A 20,726-nucleotide genomic window follows, 5' to 3' on the forward strand; every position below is an offset into this window, starting at 1 on the left:
TCTATAGATTGTACCTAAAATAATAATGTTATTATTATTTTAATTTTTTTGACATTTGAGTTGATTTTGTTTTATTTTCTATTGTTACATTAGGTATACAAAAATTAATAAAATAAAGTTAAAAACTATGTACTAATTGAACTGCAATAACGTTATATAATAAATACGATGATATAATTTGATCGTTTAGGTTACATACATATTTTATTGGTGCGTCGTGCGTATATCCATAAATATATTTACCAATACACCACTGTAAATACCTATGAATTAGGTTTACCGTTTACGCGAAGATCTTCGACATCGGTGGACAGTTGTAGCCACCGCGGCTACGTTAGATAACTCGGTATATCTGTAACCGTGGTAGGCGGCACCTGCAGCTGCTATCATTGTTGTAATGTCGCCAAACCTTACTCGTTATCTACAGTCAGCTGCTGATCAGACTGCACTGTAATTTTACATTGTGACCAACACCAATATTGATATCGTCAGAAATTTCCGAGAAATGTTTTTTTTATTTTATTTTTTTCATTTAAGAATTTGCGTTCTTCGCGTTAAAATTGTGACATATTATAATGTCAACCAAAACATGTAGTTATGTTTAAGTGACAAATGGGACTGAACGTCTACGGTCTCTATTGACCATGTCTTCTGAAAATCTGGAAATCGTACACGAAGGATGGTTGACAAAATCACCTCCTGCAAAGAGAGTCTTGAAAGCAGTCAGTGTAAAATTGGTAAGTTCAGTTATTATTTACGATTATTTTTATTTGTATCCCTATACTTACAATACGATCAATTGTTTCATGGTCGCTCGCTGTTTTTGTTGTATTGTTTTTTCTCACTTTGAACAATAGATACTTTTGTATCTATGACATAACAATTGGGTCCAAAGATTTTATTTAAAACATATTTTTAATAAATTCAAACCAAAATATGCTGACATTTTGAATGTTATACCTAATAGATTTCTAACTTTATAAAAAGAAATTAATTGATTCTTTCGTGAATCTACATGTATCCTGCTTATACTGGTACGCATCACTAATAAGTATAAATTAAGGAAGGGAATTATATATGTATCTAGAATATGAAAAACTAGATAAATAAAATATTTTTGTAATATGTTTACTTTAACAAGATTTATCATAAAAATGTTTAAACTTTAGAAGTGGCGTAGAAGATGGTTTGTGTTACGCCATTCTGGTGAATTACCAGGTCAATATTTCCTTGCTTATTATACAGATAAAAGTCGCAGAAAGATGAAGGGTCGAATAGATTTAGATCAATGTGAACAAGTAAGATTTATTACTTATTATTTGCTTTAAATGATCAATCAATTTAATCCAATAACAATAACAATTATTTAAACATTTTCGGTTCATTAGGTTGATGCCGGATTAAGATTTGAAGATCGCAAATCAAAATATCATTATATGTTTGATATAAAAACACCAAAAAGAACATATTATTTGGCAGCAGAATCAGAAGAAGATATGAATAAATGGGTTGATTTTGTATGTCATGTTTGTGGCCTTAAACCATTCACAGTTGATGAAAATGCTGGTAAATATTTAATTTCAATAAACTGTTTTTAATTGCACACATTTAATTATATTATATTTTAGATTTTGAATGTCCATCTGTCAATAATATGTGTAGACCGTTTCCTCTTAGTGTCGAAGAACATGATGAAGAACATTCATCTCCAGATTCACCAACAAGCACATCTTCTAGCCATTACATACCTATAAGTGAATGCATATCTGGAAAGCCATTACTTCCAATTCTTCCTCGTTCAACTATAGAAGAGTCTTATGATTTACCTCGACGTATAAGACCTCCGCCACGTCTTTCAGAATCACCTCCACCAAGTCCTGGTTCAGAATCAGTTTTTACTGATGATGAATCAATAAATGGTAGCACAATGAGTCGGCCATCTGTCAATTGGCAAACGTTCCCTCGTTTATCTCAAAACTCACCAGACTTGCCAGTTGCAGCCAATAGAAGGTTTACCAAAATATTACCAGAAGGATGTTTAACAGCACCTCCAAGGCCACCAAAACCATCCCACCTGATAGAAACTTCAACAAAAACTGATAAAATAGTTGAACCTTTAACAGGGGATGAAACTTATGACTTTCCAAGGTCCCATCAAATGACACCACCTCAAGCACAGCCCAGGACACATCGTAGACATTGTTATTCAAATGCTGCCCCAGGTCAAGTTTCTGGTAATATTTTCACTTATGATTTTGTGGAAGACTGTGGACCAAAAGTTGAAGAAGGTAAGACTGTGGAATTAGAGTCTCCGAGTTTTATCAATTCACCTTCTGCAATTGCCAACGTAAGTTCCGCTTCATTAGAACAAACCCCTCCTGCTGTTAATCGTCAGTTAAAGCCAGGCAGAAAGTTTTCGGATACTTCTGCTGAACTCTCACCATTGACTCCATTAGCTAATCCACCAATTGTAAACCGAAGGCTAAAACCTACTCAAATTAAAAAAAACCAAGATTCCTTTTATGGTAAATATACATATTTTTATATATTATACTATATATTTTTATATATGCGTTCCATAAATTATTTTTTAGATACGACTAGTACTCTAAGATTATGTCCACCACCAATGGGTAGTTTGAGCCGTCAAAAATCTCGTATAGGACCCAATGTTGTTCCTACAAGTTTTGAACCTCGAATCCATAGGCGGCATTCAGCATCTGATGATCGACTAGCTTCAGATAAAGTAATATTTATATTTCCTAATACACTAAACACAAGTTGATTATTTAAGATTTTACATACATATTATATAGATAATAAAAAACAATAATATAAATGCAATTTTAGAAGAAGCCTTTTTTTATATTTTTATCTAACTGACAGTTTTCTAAATTGATTTAAAATCCATGGTCAGAAATTGTTAAATCATAGTCAACTGAACTTTGTATAACAACTTCTATATAACCCAGTTTATATCTCCAGTTGGAGCCAGCAGACGTATTGAGACCTCTGACAATGCCAATATTTGTTTTGCCCTGGCACTATAACATCCAAACTAAATCTGGCCGTCAATTTATAATTGCACTTTTGAAATCATTACATTAAAAGTACATAATCTAAAAAAAAATAACACTGATCTAGTGATCTATATTTTTCCATTTTCCCTAAACAAATGTAATTTAATGGAGAAATAATATTTTCCACTAAATATTGACATGGATTAAATACATAATTAAAATATTGTGGGATGTAAATTCACATAAATGATTGAACTGCTATTAAAAAAAAATTAATTTTAGAACAAATAATGACCGCTAACGAATATTTTAACGTTTTTCTTTGTCAATCGGGCATTATTTAGCTAAGTCACTCAACAAGTAGTTAGTAAACCTTTGGCGGCAATCTTACTCCTGCTTTTTTTTTCAATCAATCTTGGTGTAGTCACCAATGTGACCATCAGCAATATTGTAGTTTTATTTTATATAATTTTTTTTTTACAAATTTTAAAACACCTACAGAATTCCATCAATTAGCATTAGCTTCGGTAGACAAATAATTTTCTTTTTCATGGCTAAATTTTACTAGACAAAGCATTGATCATTTATAACTAACTAGCTGAATCCTGTGTACAAAATTGAACTCTATATGATTCATACATTGTTCAATTTGCTATTAAATATTCAGTATAATGGTATTCAAAACTTATAAATATTCATTGACCATCTTCAATCTGTGTATGATCTATAACATTTTTTTGTGTGATTTTGTTCGTAATAGTTCGGATCCTTTCTTGTGGTGCCTAAAGCCTGCCACAAAAGTTTCATGGCGATCAAATGAATAGTGTAGGAATGCATAAATAAAGGACTAACAAACAGACATACATTCACTTTAATATATATATATATATTATTCTTAACATTTTTTTTTTTAAATGTTAATATTTTATTTATGATTTTAGGTATCCTCATATCAAATCAACAAGATTTCATCAAACTCACGATATCTAGCTGAAGCAAGTCGTTTCAATGATATTCAATATTTAGATCTAGAATTTGAATCTTGTGACAAACAATATACAGTAGGCAATAGAACAAATGCAAAATCAACTACCAAGAAAAAACAATGTAATGTAGGCAGTCAATTCACTTTGGTAATGCATGACTATTCCATGATTGATGGTGCATATCCATACAAAACTGTAGATTTTTTGAAAACTGCTGCTTTGTCAATGACTAGGAAACGTGCTGAGCAAGAACGACGATTTGGTAGACAAAACATGGTAAATTAAATGTTTTTAGGGTGCTTGATTATGATCATAAAATGCTTAACTTGTCACATATTTTAAAGTAAGTTTAAGCAATAATTGAGAGACTATTGGCTCTTGACATTTACATATCTTAGATCAATTAGAGCTTTCATTTATAGTTCTTATAAAACTCAGGGCTTTCATGTTCAAACTATACGAAATTATATTCATACATTAATATTTATAATATGTTAAATTATTTACTATAATTTATAAATAATCCATAAATACTTATTAAAAACCAATATTTTTTCCATTTTTCTATACCATTTAAAATGTTCAGGACATACAATTTTAGTTCATATTAAATAGTTCTAAAGTGCATATCATCATTAATTATTATAAATTACCTATTCAATCTAAGAACAGAAAACTAATTTACACAAGGAACATAGAACGTTATATAAACAAAATAAAGTGTCTCTATACTCAATAAATTATTATCTTGTTAATTTATCATCTAATACTTAAACCTTGGAGTATCTTAAAAGAGAAATATTGTCAATTAATTAATGTACAAATGATAATCAAAATTTAATATAACTGGGTATTTTTTTATTAGATAATAAAATCAATTTAACAGTTCTTGAAAGTATGCACAATGCACATTAAACAAGTTGCTACAGAAATTACAAATTGTCAGTACTTTATGAATAAACATATCTCTATGAACTGGTTCATTTACATGTTTGTGATAAACAATAATATTAGGTACTACATGCACATCAACAAATTCAATAATTTGATTAGGGTTTGCCATTTTATATAGGTCTAATCATTTATCATATAAGCTTATAATTCAGATTTTGTTCTAATATTTATTTTTATATGAATTCTAATAAGTAAAACTACATATTTGATATTTGTGTGTGACTTAAGGAATCTTAACTTAATACTTAATATTCTGTAACTTAACTGACATAAAACCTATATTACTCAAAGTAATGTGTAATGTATCTAAACTAACAGCTATGTTAAATTATTTAAATTATTATTTTTATTGAAGACTAAATGTATACATTTTTATAAATTGATATGATCAAAACTTCAAGTAATGTTGTTGATTTCCTTCTTGTTTATATAAAATGTAATTTATTTTTTTTAATATTGTTTATTCCCTAACTATTAAGCGAGTTGCCCAATATTAAATTTTTTTTAAGGAAATTAAACCAAAACTATTTTGTAAAATGTTTATACAAATTTGTTATGATTTTTAGGTGAATTTATGTTTTTCATTGAATTTTAATGTACACATTTACTTTACATTTGTTTATGATTTATTATATAATTATTAATATTTTGGCTAATGTGACCTCCAATTGAATTACTCTTGTAATCTTGTTATCCATTTTTAATATAAGACAATCTCATTACAAATATTTATGCATTATTTTCATTATGTTTACTTATACGATAGTCAAATTATAATTATTATTTTATTTATTATATTTATACACAATTTAAAATGTTTAATTACCTAATATGTTCATTATTTTTATAACATTTATATAATACTATTAAAAACCAATACCTTAATGAGATTAGGCTAAATTAAATAGCCTAAGTTATTTTCTGATATATTTAGACTGTTAAAACTATATATTTTTTAAAGTTTATACGTATTATTATTTTTATTAAAATTACCAAAAAAAATATATATATTATATTGATATTAAATTTTATTTTATATTGCCAATATTGTTTTATTTCTTAGTATATGCCTCGTATAGTCGTCTTCCTATTCTTAAAATGTTTATTAAATTAATAAATATAAGTTATTCCTTTTGTCTTATCATTCGTACAACAGCACATCCAATTATCGTATCCTGAATATCTGTATGGCTGTTCTTAAATTCCTTTTATTTGTGAACTTTTATATAGGGACCAATTTAACATTAAAAAATGATTTATTCCTTATAAGTTGTATTGTCCAATTCATTCAAAATCAATTCTAAACCACATATATTAAGTCCAGAAGCTACTAGATTTTAGATTCTGAGTGGAGCGATAAATGTATTAAATTTTTTTGTATGTCTGTCGTCACTTTTTGGGCTGTAAAAATGTTATGATTTTCTACTTTAGCCTCTTTTCTGCTAAGAAAGTGAATCTAGAAATCTTGTTGGTACTCTGTATGGGGGATTAAAAATAAAAATATTCCCAATAGTTTTTAAGTGTTGGAAAAAAAAAAAATTAAAGAAAAACAGATTTTTACGCAAAATCAGTTTTTGACAAAATCGATTTTGATGATAGGTATAACTCAAAAAAATAAATAACCATAGATACATGAATTTTTCACCGAATGTTTATATAGTTTTTTTTATACATAATCAATTTTCAAAATATTTTGAATTTTTTTGGGCTATTTATAGGCATAAAGGCCTCCAGTGCAGCAGTGGTCGGTGGCGTTAAATTCTATTGTCTTGGCTTTACCGTTGCGATGAGCAGTGAAATGTATCCTGCAGCAATTCACCGATACCACCACTGTGGGGGCCTTAAGAAATTTTCGATTCCCTTTCGTTTTTTTTTCAAAGGATGTCCATATACATTTTTTCACATGGTCAAAAAGTTTAAACATTTTACAATATTCCTTATAAGTTGTAATAATAGGAGTTGGAAAATATTAAAGATGCATGTTATGCACAATTTTTTTTATAAACATTTAAAGTTCAAATGTTGATAAAATTCATCAAAATCTCGAAAATTTTCAAATTATTTTGTAGAAAATAATTTATACAACGTTCAATTTTTATAGTTTAGGTTGAGCTAGATTAAAAATTAAAATCAAGGTTTCCCATAAGTATAGTTAATATTGTAATCTATTTAAACGAAGAATAACGAATTTTGTTATTTTATTGTAATTTAAAAATATTATTCGTAGGTACTTGAAACTTTTTAAGTATATTATTTTATTGAATAATGAATACATACAGATACAATTCAATACAATTCAATGACATTAAAATGCAATTTTGTTTGCAAATAATAATTCAACCTACTGTACAGTGTAACACTTCCTATTACTAATCTCTAATGACTAGTAGTAATATAACACAATCGTTACAGCGTTCCTTTTAGAGTCTATACAACTACTGTACAGCGAGTGGTATACACTTTTTTCTTCTTTAAACTTCTGGTTTGTTATAGTAATAGTAGTTTTTTATTATTAGCTTAAAAAACAAATCGTTAGTTCAACCTTCGATTGAAGTATATAATATGTACTAGTTATTTGAAATTATAATGTTAATTTAATCAATAAACTGGAGGATTGTCAGGTAGGTAGTAGCCAGTATAGGTACCTACCAACCAAATTTTAATTTACCTAATGCATCGTTTTTCAGGTTTTTATTAGTATACCATTCAGAGCCGGACCGGGCAGGCGGGATACTGGGAGTTTCCCGGTTGGCCGCTTGTACTCGTAGGGACGTTTTTTTTTAGGTTTATCGGTTAGACATATGTCGACAGACATAGACGCATTTTCTAATGCGATTGTATTAGAAAACGATTTAGATTTAAGGAGATACCTCAAAATAGGTATGAAAAAATGTATTAATTGTCAAAAATAGATGCTTGTGTGTTGTGTCATATTATTGTCTCCGTTAATCGGTAATCCCTACCTTATCTAACGCACATCTGCACCGCCTAAAATGTGCGAAAATTATCACACAAACTCCATGTATACATGTATTATGTTACATTTGATACACTAATCAAAAATATGGAAATAAGATATTTAAGTAATAGTAAATTTCCTTTGAGATTGTGCTTTTTTACAACCTAGCATATTCAATGAAAAAATTCCCGAAAAGCATTTACAAAATTAGTTGAGCATTTAGTAAATCGTGACAAGAGCTAACTTGATATCTAAACTACAACACTTTTCTTCAAAATGGGACCGCTTAAAATTAACATTTGACGAAGAGTACGAATTTGATAATTTAATTGACGAGGAACAGCAGTTAGAACTAAAAGAAAGCACAAAGCACTAACAATTCTATTTTGGAAATTGAAAAAATCGACAACATTATGCAATAAAATTAAATCGTGTGTAAATTGTATTTTGTGTTGCTATACAGTAATACTGAAATATGTACAGCGAAGCTTACAAGACACTATTATTTGTATAAAAATGCATTCTATCACAGTCTGCAGCTTGTGAGAGAATGTTTTCGAAATTGAAGTATAATATTCTCAATAGAATAAGAAATTCATTGAGTCAAGATCAATTAGAATCATTTATGCTTATGTCAGCTGAATCTGATATTTTGATGGAGTTGGATAATGAAATCATAATCGACACAATTTCGCAAAAGAACTCAAACCTTAACAAATTGCTTATTAATGCTTAATATATATTTATGTGTATTATGGAGTCTAAACATATTATGTATTTTAAATAAAAATGATAACATTTCTTTGTACTAACCAATTTTTAATAATAATATTAAGTGTTAAAATTCTCAAAATAATATATAATCATTTTATATGAAAATATGTGTTTTTTAAGGTTCTTTTTATAGGTATACCTAAGTGGGCCGATTTTTTTTGATTCTCCCGGTAAAATTGTTAACCCAGTCCGGCCCTGATACAACATTGTTCTTTACTCTTTAGTAGGTAATAGTTTATAATTTATATTATAATATATTTAGTCTACCACTATATCACTGAATTTCTAGTGTTAATAATTCTTATATTTATCTGATTTACAACAATTGTATATTATAATTGTTTAATGTTTTCAGTAAAAAAAGTAGTTATCTAATAAAAATCTATAAATATTCTTTATGTAATATTTATATAATCTAGTTTTTATTAAATAAATAATCTATTATAATGTATATTTTTTTGTGCACTTTGACACTATTTAAATTAATTTGAGACATTTACTGAGTGAATCATTAGGTATTGTTTTTTGTACCTTATTCCCTATAATCTAAATAGGTAAAAACAATACGTCTTGTTTATGTTTATCTTATCTTGATTTGTCATATTCTTTACAGCCATACAGGCAATTGGACAACGGTGGTTTGGTTTCCCATTAGTTGTTACTTGTCTTGTTAACCAACAAAAAATTTGGATTGCTCAGCGATTTTCGATTTTTAATTACCTTCATAGTTGAACAAATTAATTTTTTCCATACAAAATGTTAAATTTGACAAGACTTGTATTTTATATGGTAAGTCTTACGAAAAATAATTAATATTTTATTTAATGTTGTAAGTAGGTAGGTACAGGGTACTTATAATATCTTTGTCTAAAATCCTATGGGTATAATAGCATTTGATTTAAATAAGAATAGACTTAATGAGTAATGGCCAATAGCCAATGGGTTGTTTGTATTTAATATTTGCAATGTTCCAAATTCACACAATGTATGAATTCTGTATTTCTGTATATTATATAAAAAAAAATACTTAATACAATCACTTGGTAAGTGCCTATTTTATATAGTTTCTAAATATTGTATGTATTTTTTTTTTTGGTCTGTCATCACTTATCACTTTTTTGAAGCAATATTAATGCTTCGATCACCAACATTGCATGTTGTTTCTGATACAAAATAGGATTTAGTTCAACGAAACCTACTCAACTTTTTTTTCAGGCCACATACACATTTTTGAAATGTTAGGCGGCCACAAGTTGAAACGTCATATTTTATTGCCTATATGGCTATATTGATGGAGATATAGGGAAGGGAAGATAGAAAAAAATATTAAATACATTTATATTATATTATAGTAATATTTGACGATATCGTATTCGGATATATTTAATATTATTTAATAATTAAATATTTTTTATAAGATACAGTGTTGTTTTGACTTAATATTATGTTGTTTTATTATTTATTGTATTAGTTTTGAAATTTTGCACAGAATCAATAAGTTCTTTTTGGACCACATAAACGGTCCGCTCGGTCGCAGGTTGAGTATGACAGATTTAGTAGATACTTTGGTGAAAAGGGGACGATCTAAAGAAAAATGTTTCAATTGCTTTTGGGGTTTAGTAAATTCCGTTACGAAAAACATTTACACGTTGTATGTTCCCACGCAAAAGAAATTGAAAATTTGAACTTAAAATTTGTATTGCATACAAAATTATTGGATTCAATTAAAAATTGGATTAGACATTCTTTACGCTTCACAACAACAAACAAATTTTAACTACAGTCTACACCAACTATTGAGTTGTCAGTCTTAACTCCTAAGTCCGAACAAAGTGGGAAGGAAATATGTATTCGTTATAATTTTTCTTCGTATGGGAACTTACGTGTGCACGCCCATGGGTGATTTTTACCTGCTATACCTCGTGCGGGAACTTACATTCGCCCAAAATACGCCACTGCTCTTCCCACAGTACCTATTAAATTATAATTCACGTATTCATATCATAATATTATATTATTTTGTTTTCGTAATTATTCATCGCAGTAAAGATACAACATTTTATGAATAAAATTAACATCAAAGAAAAAAACAAAAAAAGTCTTCCCGCATGTCATTTTATCGTGTCATGTGGGCGGCGGGTAGGTTATATTATAATATTATATAGGTTACCTATACTTGATAATTTTTCGTCAGGGCTGCCTCCTGCCGCGGCTGGAAAACGGCACTTAATAATCGCCATTGTGATCCGCGGTGGGAAGGAAATAACAAATTGTCTGTAACGCGATATCGCGACAAATTTCCACAGGTGCAACCACCGACCATCGTTTGGCAGTTATAACAAAATTGTATTGCGCATATTTTGCCCTATTTCCGTCGGTCAGTGAGTGTTTTCTCGAAAATTTAATTGGCTTGGATTCCCCTGCATGGTTAGGCAGGGCCTCAATTAAGGGGGGGGGAAGGAACTGGCTACAACTGCCCCGGGCTCCAGTATTTTGGGAGCGCCATAATCTTGTCGTCGGAAATTTGTTCCCTTGTGTAGGTATGTAACATTAATGTATAATAATGTATTATGACATTTGAAATTAAAACAGCTATAATGCATCTATAGCAATATAGCTATCAGCGTTCGAGAATTATCAATATACCTACCTGATGATAGTTTCAAATTTCCCAAATTCGCTGTGGTTCAAATATTCCAATATTCAATGGACAAGTTATTTTCAATAAAATGGCGTAATTTTCGAACTCGTGCCTTCAACAAAAGTACAATAAATTATTAGTCTATACAAACTCGAGCCACACCATATTTTGTGAAACTTGTGAGTGCCTACTGATTAATAACTTTTATTTCATTACTCGACGCTGTTGATAATTTAGTATACTATACTAATGTTTTGTATTATTTTAATTATGACCGTCAAAAATAGTTAAGTGGATATCAAAATCGTAAACAAACTTTGTTATAAGACCAAAGACCACTTAATGTTATTATACTTATTAACAAATACAGACAAATTCGCAATATGTGTCAAAAGATATAATATTAATTTGCATAGTTTACCTAGGTATTTAGTTGGGCGTAGGACGTTTGCGCATCGCTATTGTTATGAATGACCTTTTTTGTAGGCCGTTTGCGCATCACTATTGTTAAAAAAGGCATAGGGTATTTTCCAATCGCTATTGTTACAAAAAACCTTTATATAGGCCGTTTGCGTATAGCTATTGTTAAAAAGGCATAGGGAGTTTTCCCTAGCTATTTTTACAAATAACCTTTTTATAGGCCGATTGCGCATTCCAAATTACGTATACCAGGTTTTATTTACACTTACAAAAATAATCGTCAATATTCATAATTCATATTTAAAAAAAAATTACAAAATTAATATTCACATTTACCAAAAAAAAAAAAAAATATATAATATTATTTGATCATCTACTGAATAGATTTGTTGATTTGTTATAAATTGCAAAAGTATTTACATATAAATATTATCTAAATATATTATATTATCACTAATAGGTAGATAGGTAATAGGTAGTAGGTACCTTTCTATTGTTAAAATTTGCGATGCGCAAACGACCTACCAAATTTCTTACCTGGGGTACTAATGATGCGCAAACGACAAACTCCGATTTAGTTTTATTAAATTTAGTTTTATTTTGTTCATATGAATAATACGATCCATAATACGATATTAATACGATCCATGAAGTATAAGTACCTAAATATGTAAAAAAAAAACTTATATTATGATGAATTATAAGCAGGGCTCAAGTGGCACACACTCAATTGTATATTTGCGGAGAGAGAGGAGGAGGATTCATGAAATTATTAAACAATATTTTTGAAAAAAGCACACATTATTGTAAAACAAATATTCTTTTCTTTACTCATAATCTAAAAAGTTCATGAGGATCTCTCCCATATTGCCCGTGGTTAGGCTCCTTGAGGGGGCGCCAAATTTTTTTTTCACCGAGGCGCAAAATTTCTCAATGCGACACTGAACTTAGTGGGGGTATTAGATATTTTTCGGTCATTCACTTAGTTCGTCACATACCTAATGCGTTTTCATCGACACGACGGCGACGGTTCGATTTCAGCCGTTTGTCTTACTCAGACGCTATATTAGCATTTAAATAGAATTTATTATTTTCCTCCAGTTACGTATTAGGTATTATACAGTCGACCCGACCGGATATTACAGATTCGTGCGCCGTTCGTTTCGACGTGATTTTCTTATTTTTCGCGTTTAAAACAAATATAATATATTATTATTGCCCTTATACCTATCCCTTACAAATTGAAATAACGCGAACGTCGTCGATGATGTGTCATTGTGTCAACCGTTCAGAGTAACTGCGAGTATATTAGGTGTAGAATAATATATAGTTAGGTTACATTCATCACGAAGCATAAATTATGAATGTGCACAACGCTGTAAATCATGTACGATAACATAATGTCATGGGTATCAATAAATTATTCATGTAGAATTGTAGAAATTAATCTCCCAATTTTTTTCGTTTAGTTGTTTGCTCGAGGCTTAAACTTTTAAGTAGGTAGGTAGCGGTATCTATACGGACTATATTATTATGCACCATTAAATTGTGTTGACAGCAAAAAACACACGGCATCATAAGACCATATTTTAATCGCCGATAACAATAGAGTAGAAATACAACACAACAATAGTGTTGTTTTATGCGTCATGATGTTATACGCACCGACCTATGTAAATATGTAATACAATACAATATATGTATATTGTATGCACATAATAATAGAATAAAGAGTGCCACGAGCTCCAGTGTCTGTACTCGTCACCTATACTAGCCCGCTAAGAAGGCACATAATATCATTATGTCATATTTTTATACACTATTCGCCTCTTAATTTTTACTGTTAATACTCGTCTAATTATTATCGAAGAGCCTATAATGGAAAATATAGCGATTCAACTTATAAAATATTCACATAAATTGGCGATTTCAGATTCTCGAGTATATCCATGGCTTAAATATACAAGGTTATCGCAATAGTACCCCCCCCCCCCCCCCCACTACATCATTGTACATCGGTATTAAGGAATTGGAATGGCAGCGTAAGGGGACGACCTATACTGTCTATACTATAATATTGACATATACTAAGACATGGACTGTACCCTTACGCTGCCATATTTTATTTCTGTTTGATAACAATACAGCGGCTATGTGCAATAACCTTGTTTATTAATAATTATTTTTATTTATATTTTAGTCACGAATGTATCACAAAAACAATTAATTATTTGCATTTTTAATTTAAGTATAAACTAAAAAATACTCTGAATTGCATTAATTATTATAGTAGTATTTAGAAGGTACATCATGAATAATTTTCGAAAATAGTCTCAAAATAATAAATTATAAAAATAAAACTAAAAAAGTCATTGACGGGATCGAATACCCAGAGAGATACCCTGTACATATATATATATTGTGTACCATACAGAAGTTATACTATAATAGTTACCTAGTATCCAGTGGCGTATACGTATACCATGGAGGCGTAATTTATTTATGTGGTATTTTTTTTTGCTTTTTTTTTTTGGTCTGATGAGGTAACCCAATTTATAAATTGAAAACCACCACAAAGTCTTAAGACTAAATGTACTTAGTATGCCTCTGATATTGTATATCTATACAGTATATTATACTGCAGTAGCTGGTACAATTCTGGAAATTTTTTAATCCATTTTAATTTATTAATTTTTTTATTTTGTACATCTGTTTATTGTCACACCTATATAATAGAGACCTGCTGTAGCCAATTACTGCGTGAAAACTGTTTACAATGGAAATAAGTTTTTAATAAGCAGAAAATTATTCGAGAACGACCAATGCACGCAGAACAAAAACACTACCACAGTAAGAATAATACTTTATCGGAATTACTACAATAATTTATAATTGATAATTTCATTTAGTACTTACCTAATTACCTAAATATAATATATTAATATATCATATGGACATGTACTAGCTAAGTAATCGTAATACCAGTACATATCTATACGGACTAATTTACCAAATATTGAATTTCAGTCAATACAGTATTATTATTTTAACAAAACTACAAATTTTGTAACACATTTGGCGAGATATGCAATTTATAAACATTTATAAAACTACACTTTATAAAACTTTCAGGGGGAGGCTAACATTATTAACATCAATGTGAGTGGGCGGGCTTCGATCCTAAGGAGGTGGCTTTATGGACTTTTTTTTGGGGGGAGGGGGGTGTAAGTGGGTATGGGCTACTTATACAACATTGAAATTGATTAAACTTTAATGGAATTGTTAAACAAATATATTATCACAAAACCAAAAGTAAATATAAACCCAAAAATATTATAAAAAAATAATAATGATAATAGTAAAATAAAATATTCTAGTAGTTTAGTTACAAATGCTTGAATATTAATGTTTGACGTTTGTTACATTTAATAAAATATGATAACTAAACAGAAATTTTATATTTTCATCTCGCCGTATGATCAGAATGATATAGGTAATATTGCATAATATTAAAATTTAAAAGACTCTCAAAACAAACAAATTGTTAATACATTTACTAAAATGGAAGACTGGGTCGTATGCGGGAAATTATCATTTCTCGACCGGTCACTCGGGCACTGATCCATGCCCACCTGTTATCCCCTCCAATATTATACTCCAGGCTGTATGACATAAGCGCCAAAGGTGCAAAAATTACATATAATTTGCGCCAAAATGAATATTATATTACATAAGTAGTTATTACAAAATCGGTATAATATACATATAAATATAATTTTATAAAAAAAATGTCAATAATAAATTATAATATGTATACGAGTAATTAATATAAATTTAATAAATCAGTTGATTGCAATTTTATAAAAAAAAAAAACTAACAATATATGTCATAACACAAAACTGCTCACACGCACTGTCATCATGTGACAATCTATCGAAATCAGATAATAAATTTGTCGATTAAGATTAAACGTTTGGAGTTTTTAAACGATTTAGTTCTAAATTTAATATCTATATTGACCGTGGCACACAGGTTAACCAGGTACCTAGGAGTTAGGCGCTTTTCTACGATACGACTTTTTTTTTTCTTATCTCATTTTGGCGCTTATGTCTTCCACCGATACTCCAGAGTCCAGATCATTATTCACATCCCTGCTAAATAGTAAATATTATAGTATATACCTACCATGCGTAAGCATATAACATACATATATTACATACTTCGGTTTTTTTTTTTCAAAAATGTGTATTTTGTTCACCTTAAATTTTTTAATAGGAACTGGACAGTAAATGTGTATCAAATTTGACTATTTATCACGAGCTGTTGGACGTGAACAACGACGGTGTTGTATCTGTCGAAGATTTAAAGGAATTGACTGAACGTTTTTCAAAACTCAACGACATGACGGACGAACAAACTTTTATGTTCAGCAGAATCATCGAAGTACGACTATTAAGATCTAATAATTATTGCTTATAAGTTATAACCTGTATGGCTGTAAATGGTTATAATATATTTTCAATTACCTAGGTATCATATACCTATTGCTGGGTTGCTGAATAAAACGATTTTAAATTCTGATTATTCGAATTTGATTTACCAGTACCTATAATCAAAGGCCATATTTTTAATAATTTGATTTTTAATGCCATTCATGGATTGATTGTCCTGTGACATTATACAAACTTTTTTTCCAAATGAAAACTACCTACACATTTCTACGGTAAATTGTGAAGCAGATGGTATTTTCGAAAATGTTTACGTACTTACCGTATTATGTTTATATTATAATGATAAAGATACTAGTTAAACTATAAAATATAAATAAAAACTCAAACGAGTTTCTGAATTATTAAAGTTTATGCAATTTTATAATATAGGCTCATATAAATGTATTAACATTTTATAATTGATAAAAATTGTCCTAGTATAATAAGTAGGTACTAGAGTACTACAGACTAAAATCATTATATACACGTCCATTAACCTTAGAAATAGTTAGAATATGAGTTCAAATACCTATTCAAATATTATAAACTATAATGCGTATAAGATAGGTCTACAAACGGTATGATAAAAAAAAAATAAATAATCATGTACATAACAAAAATGTACAGTAATAAAACGGTGGTTTTCATTTGAAAAAAGGAATTTCATCATATAGCCACAGGATACTCCTTAAATGCATTAAAAATGAAATGCATCTGTAAATATGGTCTTAAAGCATACTTGAGAATTACATAAATTCATTAGGTATTGTAAAGGATAAAATATGCAGGGCCGCAGGGGTGAGCAGTTAGCAATGAGCACCCTGTGGACGGGCCACAACCGTTAATTTAATGTACAACATTTAATAATATATTATATCAACACAATGATACATTATGTATGAAATGTATTTATGTGTTCATATAATAGTCAATAGTCATAATATTATATTGTTACTTGTTAGTATAAATATCTGTCATGCACACATTGGAACGGACAACTGCAAGTTATACTGTTTAAACACGATTTACCTGATATAAATATATAACGATACATATTACATATTATATCATATTTACGCAAATTGTTTTCCTCCTAATATATATATAAACATTCCGTTTCAGAACTTATGGTACAAACATTGGGGATGCATTGATCCGTTCGATTACGTTACGGTAGAGAAATATTTGAAGTACATACAGTACGTGAAAGAAAACGATGGTCTGAAGGATGAAGTTGTTCAACTATTGCCGTATTTGTTTAAGGTACCCAAGCAATTAATAATTAAAACATCTTAATATAGTAGTGCGCCTGTCATCTCCAGAGCAGAGCGGGTGGGGCCTTCACCTCGGGGGGCTCTGAGGTTGAACATGCCCCACGCTTTTTGACATGACGTGCATATTGCAGTGTACCCAAACTAATTTTCCACAGTGTATTATATCTAGATGATTATTTATGTATATTTTAAACTTATGATTATTTCGCATTTACAAAATTACAACCATTGCAGAATTATTCGACGTTCAAACTTACTATAAATTATAATTAGTAATTTAAATATTTATTCACTGATTAGTAGTATTCTACAAATCTTCAATGACTGCTGTTTTAGCCCGTATGTTTATATATATATTATTGGTACATTACTTAAGGGCGTTATACCTCCATACACACTATATTTTTAGACACCGTAGATAAAAAATATTTATTATATGTTTCCAATACTAATATAAATAATTGGTGATCATTTCAAGGGTCTGCGGTTATTAACTTTTGAGATACACTAAAGAAATAAAATCGATTTTTTCAAAAATTGGTTTTGCGTAAAAATTACAACTTTTTTTGTTTTTCTCGACCTTTTCTAAAACTACTTAGAATTTTGAATTTGGACCTACAGAAACTAGATTCACTTTTCTATAAGAAAATATGTTTATCTCAAATATCTGAGCATTTTTACACTACCCAAAATTTTTGCTGATATTGACAAAAAAACACATATCATTGTAAAAATAATACATTCTTTCGCTCCGCTCAGAATCTAATAATGTTTTTTCACATAGACTGTTGACAAAGACCAGAATGGCGACATTTCAAAAGATGAATATATCAAATTTTTAGAATGTATTGGGACATCAAAGAAGGTAATATACTAATAAATTATTGTAGACAACTGACAATCGACATAATATACGCCTCGAATTCTTGGTGCTAAACAGGGCTGTGAATTTAATGATTTATTATTAATATTAATGTATTTTATTTCAAATTCAAATAAAGTGAGTTGCAAATTTGATTCAAGACATACTCATTCTAAATCCGAAATTGTGCTTCACATATTTTAGTCCAAAATGCATAATATAACAGTATTTTGTTAATGATGTTATGGCATACTTGGTGAATCAAATACGGATTACAATATACAGTTATACCGACAAATAATATTTATAAATTACCAAGTGCCTAATGCCTACATATGATATTTTAGTATCAAAAGTAAATAGTTCATAATATTGTATTTTAAAAATAAATTTTCATGAAGCGTACCCAAGTTTTATTAATTTTTAAAAATGTAAATTCGTTTACTAATATTGTTAGTATACTTTTTTAATATCTTAAAAATACTATTTATTTAAGGCATACTTACCTATATTTCAAGTCATAAAGATATAATTGTTTTTTTTTTATTTTATGAAGCTGATTTGGCGCAATTGTGTATATTCATTGATATTTACAGTGCATATTATATATCCCCAATTTTGAGTTTACTAGTTCATACTTATTTCATGGTTTTTTAGAGCATTAAATTCACGCAGCCATGGTATTATAACCGGGATTTTATTTGATGATGTACATAATTTTTTTATTAAAATACTATTTATTAATATTGCGTTTTCGTTTTGTTGTGCAGACCAACTTAATCAAGTCATTGGGCATTATAAACGACACGGATGATACAATTAAACTGGAAGGACTAATGTCAATTATTAAAAAGCATTTGTTTCACAGTAAAAATAAAACCGAGGATACAACAATCAACAAAGGCACCATAAGCTATCAGTATAACTAACAATAGTTATAACATAATGATTACAAATACTAATATATTATACTAATATTCATACTTAATAATGCATATTGTTCATAATATTGTTGAGCTGTCATAGTTTATTACGCTAAATAAAAAAATTAAATAAATATTAATACTAATACTAATGTTTATAATCAATGGCAATGTAATATTTTATGTACATCTGCTGTAATTTGTGTGATACATAATATTCTATACACACACAATATTCATGCGACTATACCTAAATACCTATTTAATAATATATTAAACATGCTTATTTTGACAATAATATTGCCTATACCTATCCCGTGTAGTTGTTAAACATCGTACATAATATATAATCTAAAATATTTGTATTACCTGTTTAACTACCTGTCAAATTTTCATCGTAGATTAATTTTATGTAAATACGATAGCGCTCAAGTTACAACGCATGTCAGCATCGTATATGATTGTATGATATATTATATTATTACCATATATTAGGCGTGCGCAAACTTTAATCGCAGATGCGCCACACACAATTTAAATTCGGCCAAATAAATTTCGGACAAACGCCAACAATTATTAATAATTGTATGATGCCTAAGGCAGGCGTTGTTACCATACGCATGTGGCTATGATAGTATAATTCGAAATTTTTACTATAATAGGACAAAGTACCAACTTATTATCTAAAATGGAAAATCGGTTCAGATCCGTTTTACCTACCTATACTTATATTAAACAAATTTAAATAATGAATTTTTCCCGGGCTGCCAGCCTTCGACTATATTATAAGCTGCTATATCTGTTGCACCGCCAAAAAATGTCGCAGACGCAGCACAATATGAAACTTCTGCTGCATAATATGCTCCCGTGCGTGCACATTTTATGGGAATTACATGGTTTGTTAATATATTTTACGTCTCGTGTACAGAATACATTTTTAAACCTATATATAGGTGCGCATTGTCACGATGAAACATACGTTTCGACAAAGTTAAATAATTATTTGGCGAGGTTTCGTGTCTTATAGAACCAATGGATAATATATAATATTATATTATATTATATACGGTAACGCGTGACATATATTATAATATAATATATTTTTTAGTTTGACAATATTATAAATCATATTATTATTACTATCGTTTATGCGATTAATTTATAAATGTATTAATCGAAAACTTATCGTTATTTTCAAAATTTTGATGAATTTTGTCAACATTTGAACTTTAAATGCAAATAAAAAATAATTTAGAGTATGTATATTTAATACTTTTAAACTTCCATCAATGAAATTTATAAGAAACTTAGCATTCAATTTCCAAGCTTTTTTACTAAGTAAAAACGTTTTTGAGAATAATAAGAATAATTTAAAATAAATTTACGAAATTCGAAAAAATGTCAAAGCACAAAAAGAGTCAA

General features: G+C 29.0%; 2 protein-coding genes across 2 annotated transcripts; both read left to right on the top strand.

The window, feature by feature from the left end:
* The first annotated feature begins 496 nt into the window (after positions 1-496).
* On the top strand, positions 497-5,023 carry LOC132942197 (protein daughter of sevenless). The gene is made up of 6 exons (XM_061010514.1): positions 497-737; positions 1,170-1,298; positions 1,389-1,566; positions 1,629-2,525; positions 2,595-2,746; positions 3,962-5,023. The coding sequence occupies exons 1-6, from the start codon at positions 645-647 to the stop codon at positions 4,289-4,291; spliced, it is 1,779 nt and encodes a 592-aa protein (XP_060866497.1). The 5' UTR covers positions 497-644; the 3' UTR covers positions 4,292-5,023.
* Positions 5,024-9,359: 4,336 nt separating this feature from the next.
* LOC132941938 (sarcoplasmic calcium-binding protein) lies at positions 9,360-19,411 on the top strand. The gene is made up of 6 exons (XM_061010194.1): positions 9,360-9,482; positions 14,491-14,604; positions 16,031-16,198; positions 17,368-17,508; positions 18,304-18,384; positions 19,152-19,411. The coding sequence occupies exons 1-6, from the start codon at positions 9,450-9,452 to the stop codon at positions 19,308-19,310; spliced, it is 696 nt and encodes a 231-aa protein (XP_060866177.1). The 5' UTR covers positions 9,360-9,449; the 3' UTR covers positions 19,311-19,411.
* Positions 19,412-20,726: the final 1,315 nt, after the last annotated feature.

The sequence above is a fragment of the Metopolophium dirhodum genome, chromosome 3, assembly GCF_019925205.1.
Source record: "Metopolophium dirhodum isolate CAU chromosome 3, ASM1992520v1, whole genome shotgun sequence".
Taxonomy (NCBI): Eukaryota; Metazoa; Arthropoda; class Insecta; order Hemiptera; family Aphididae; genus Metopolophium; species Metopolophium dirhodum.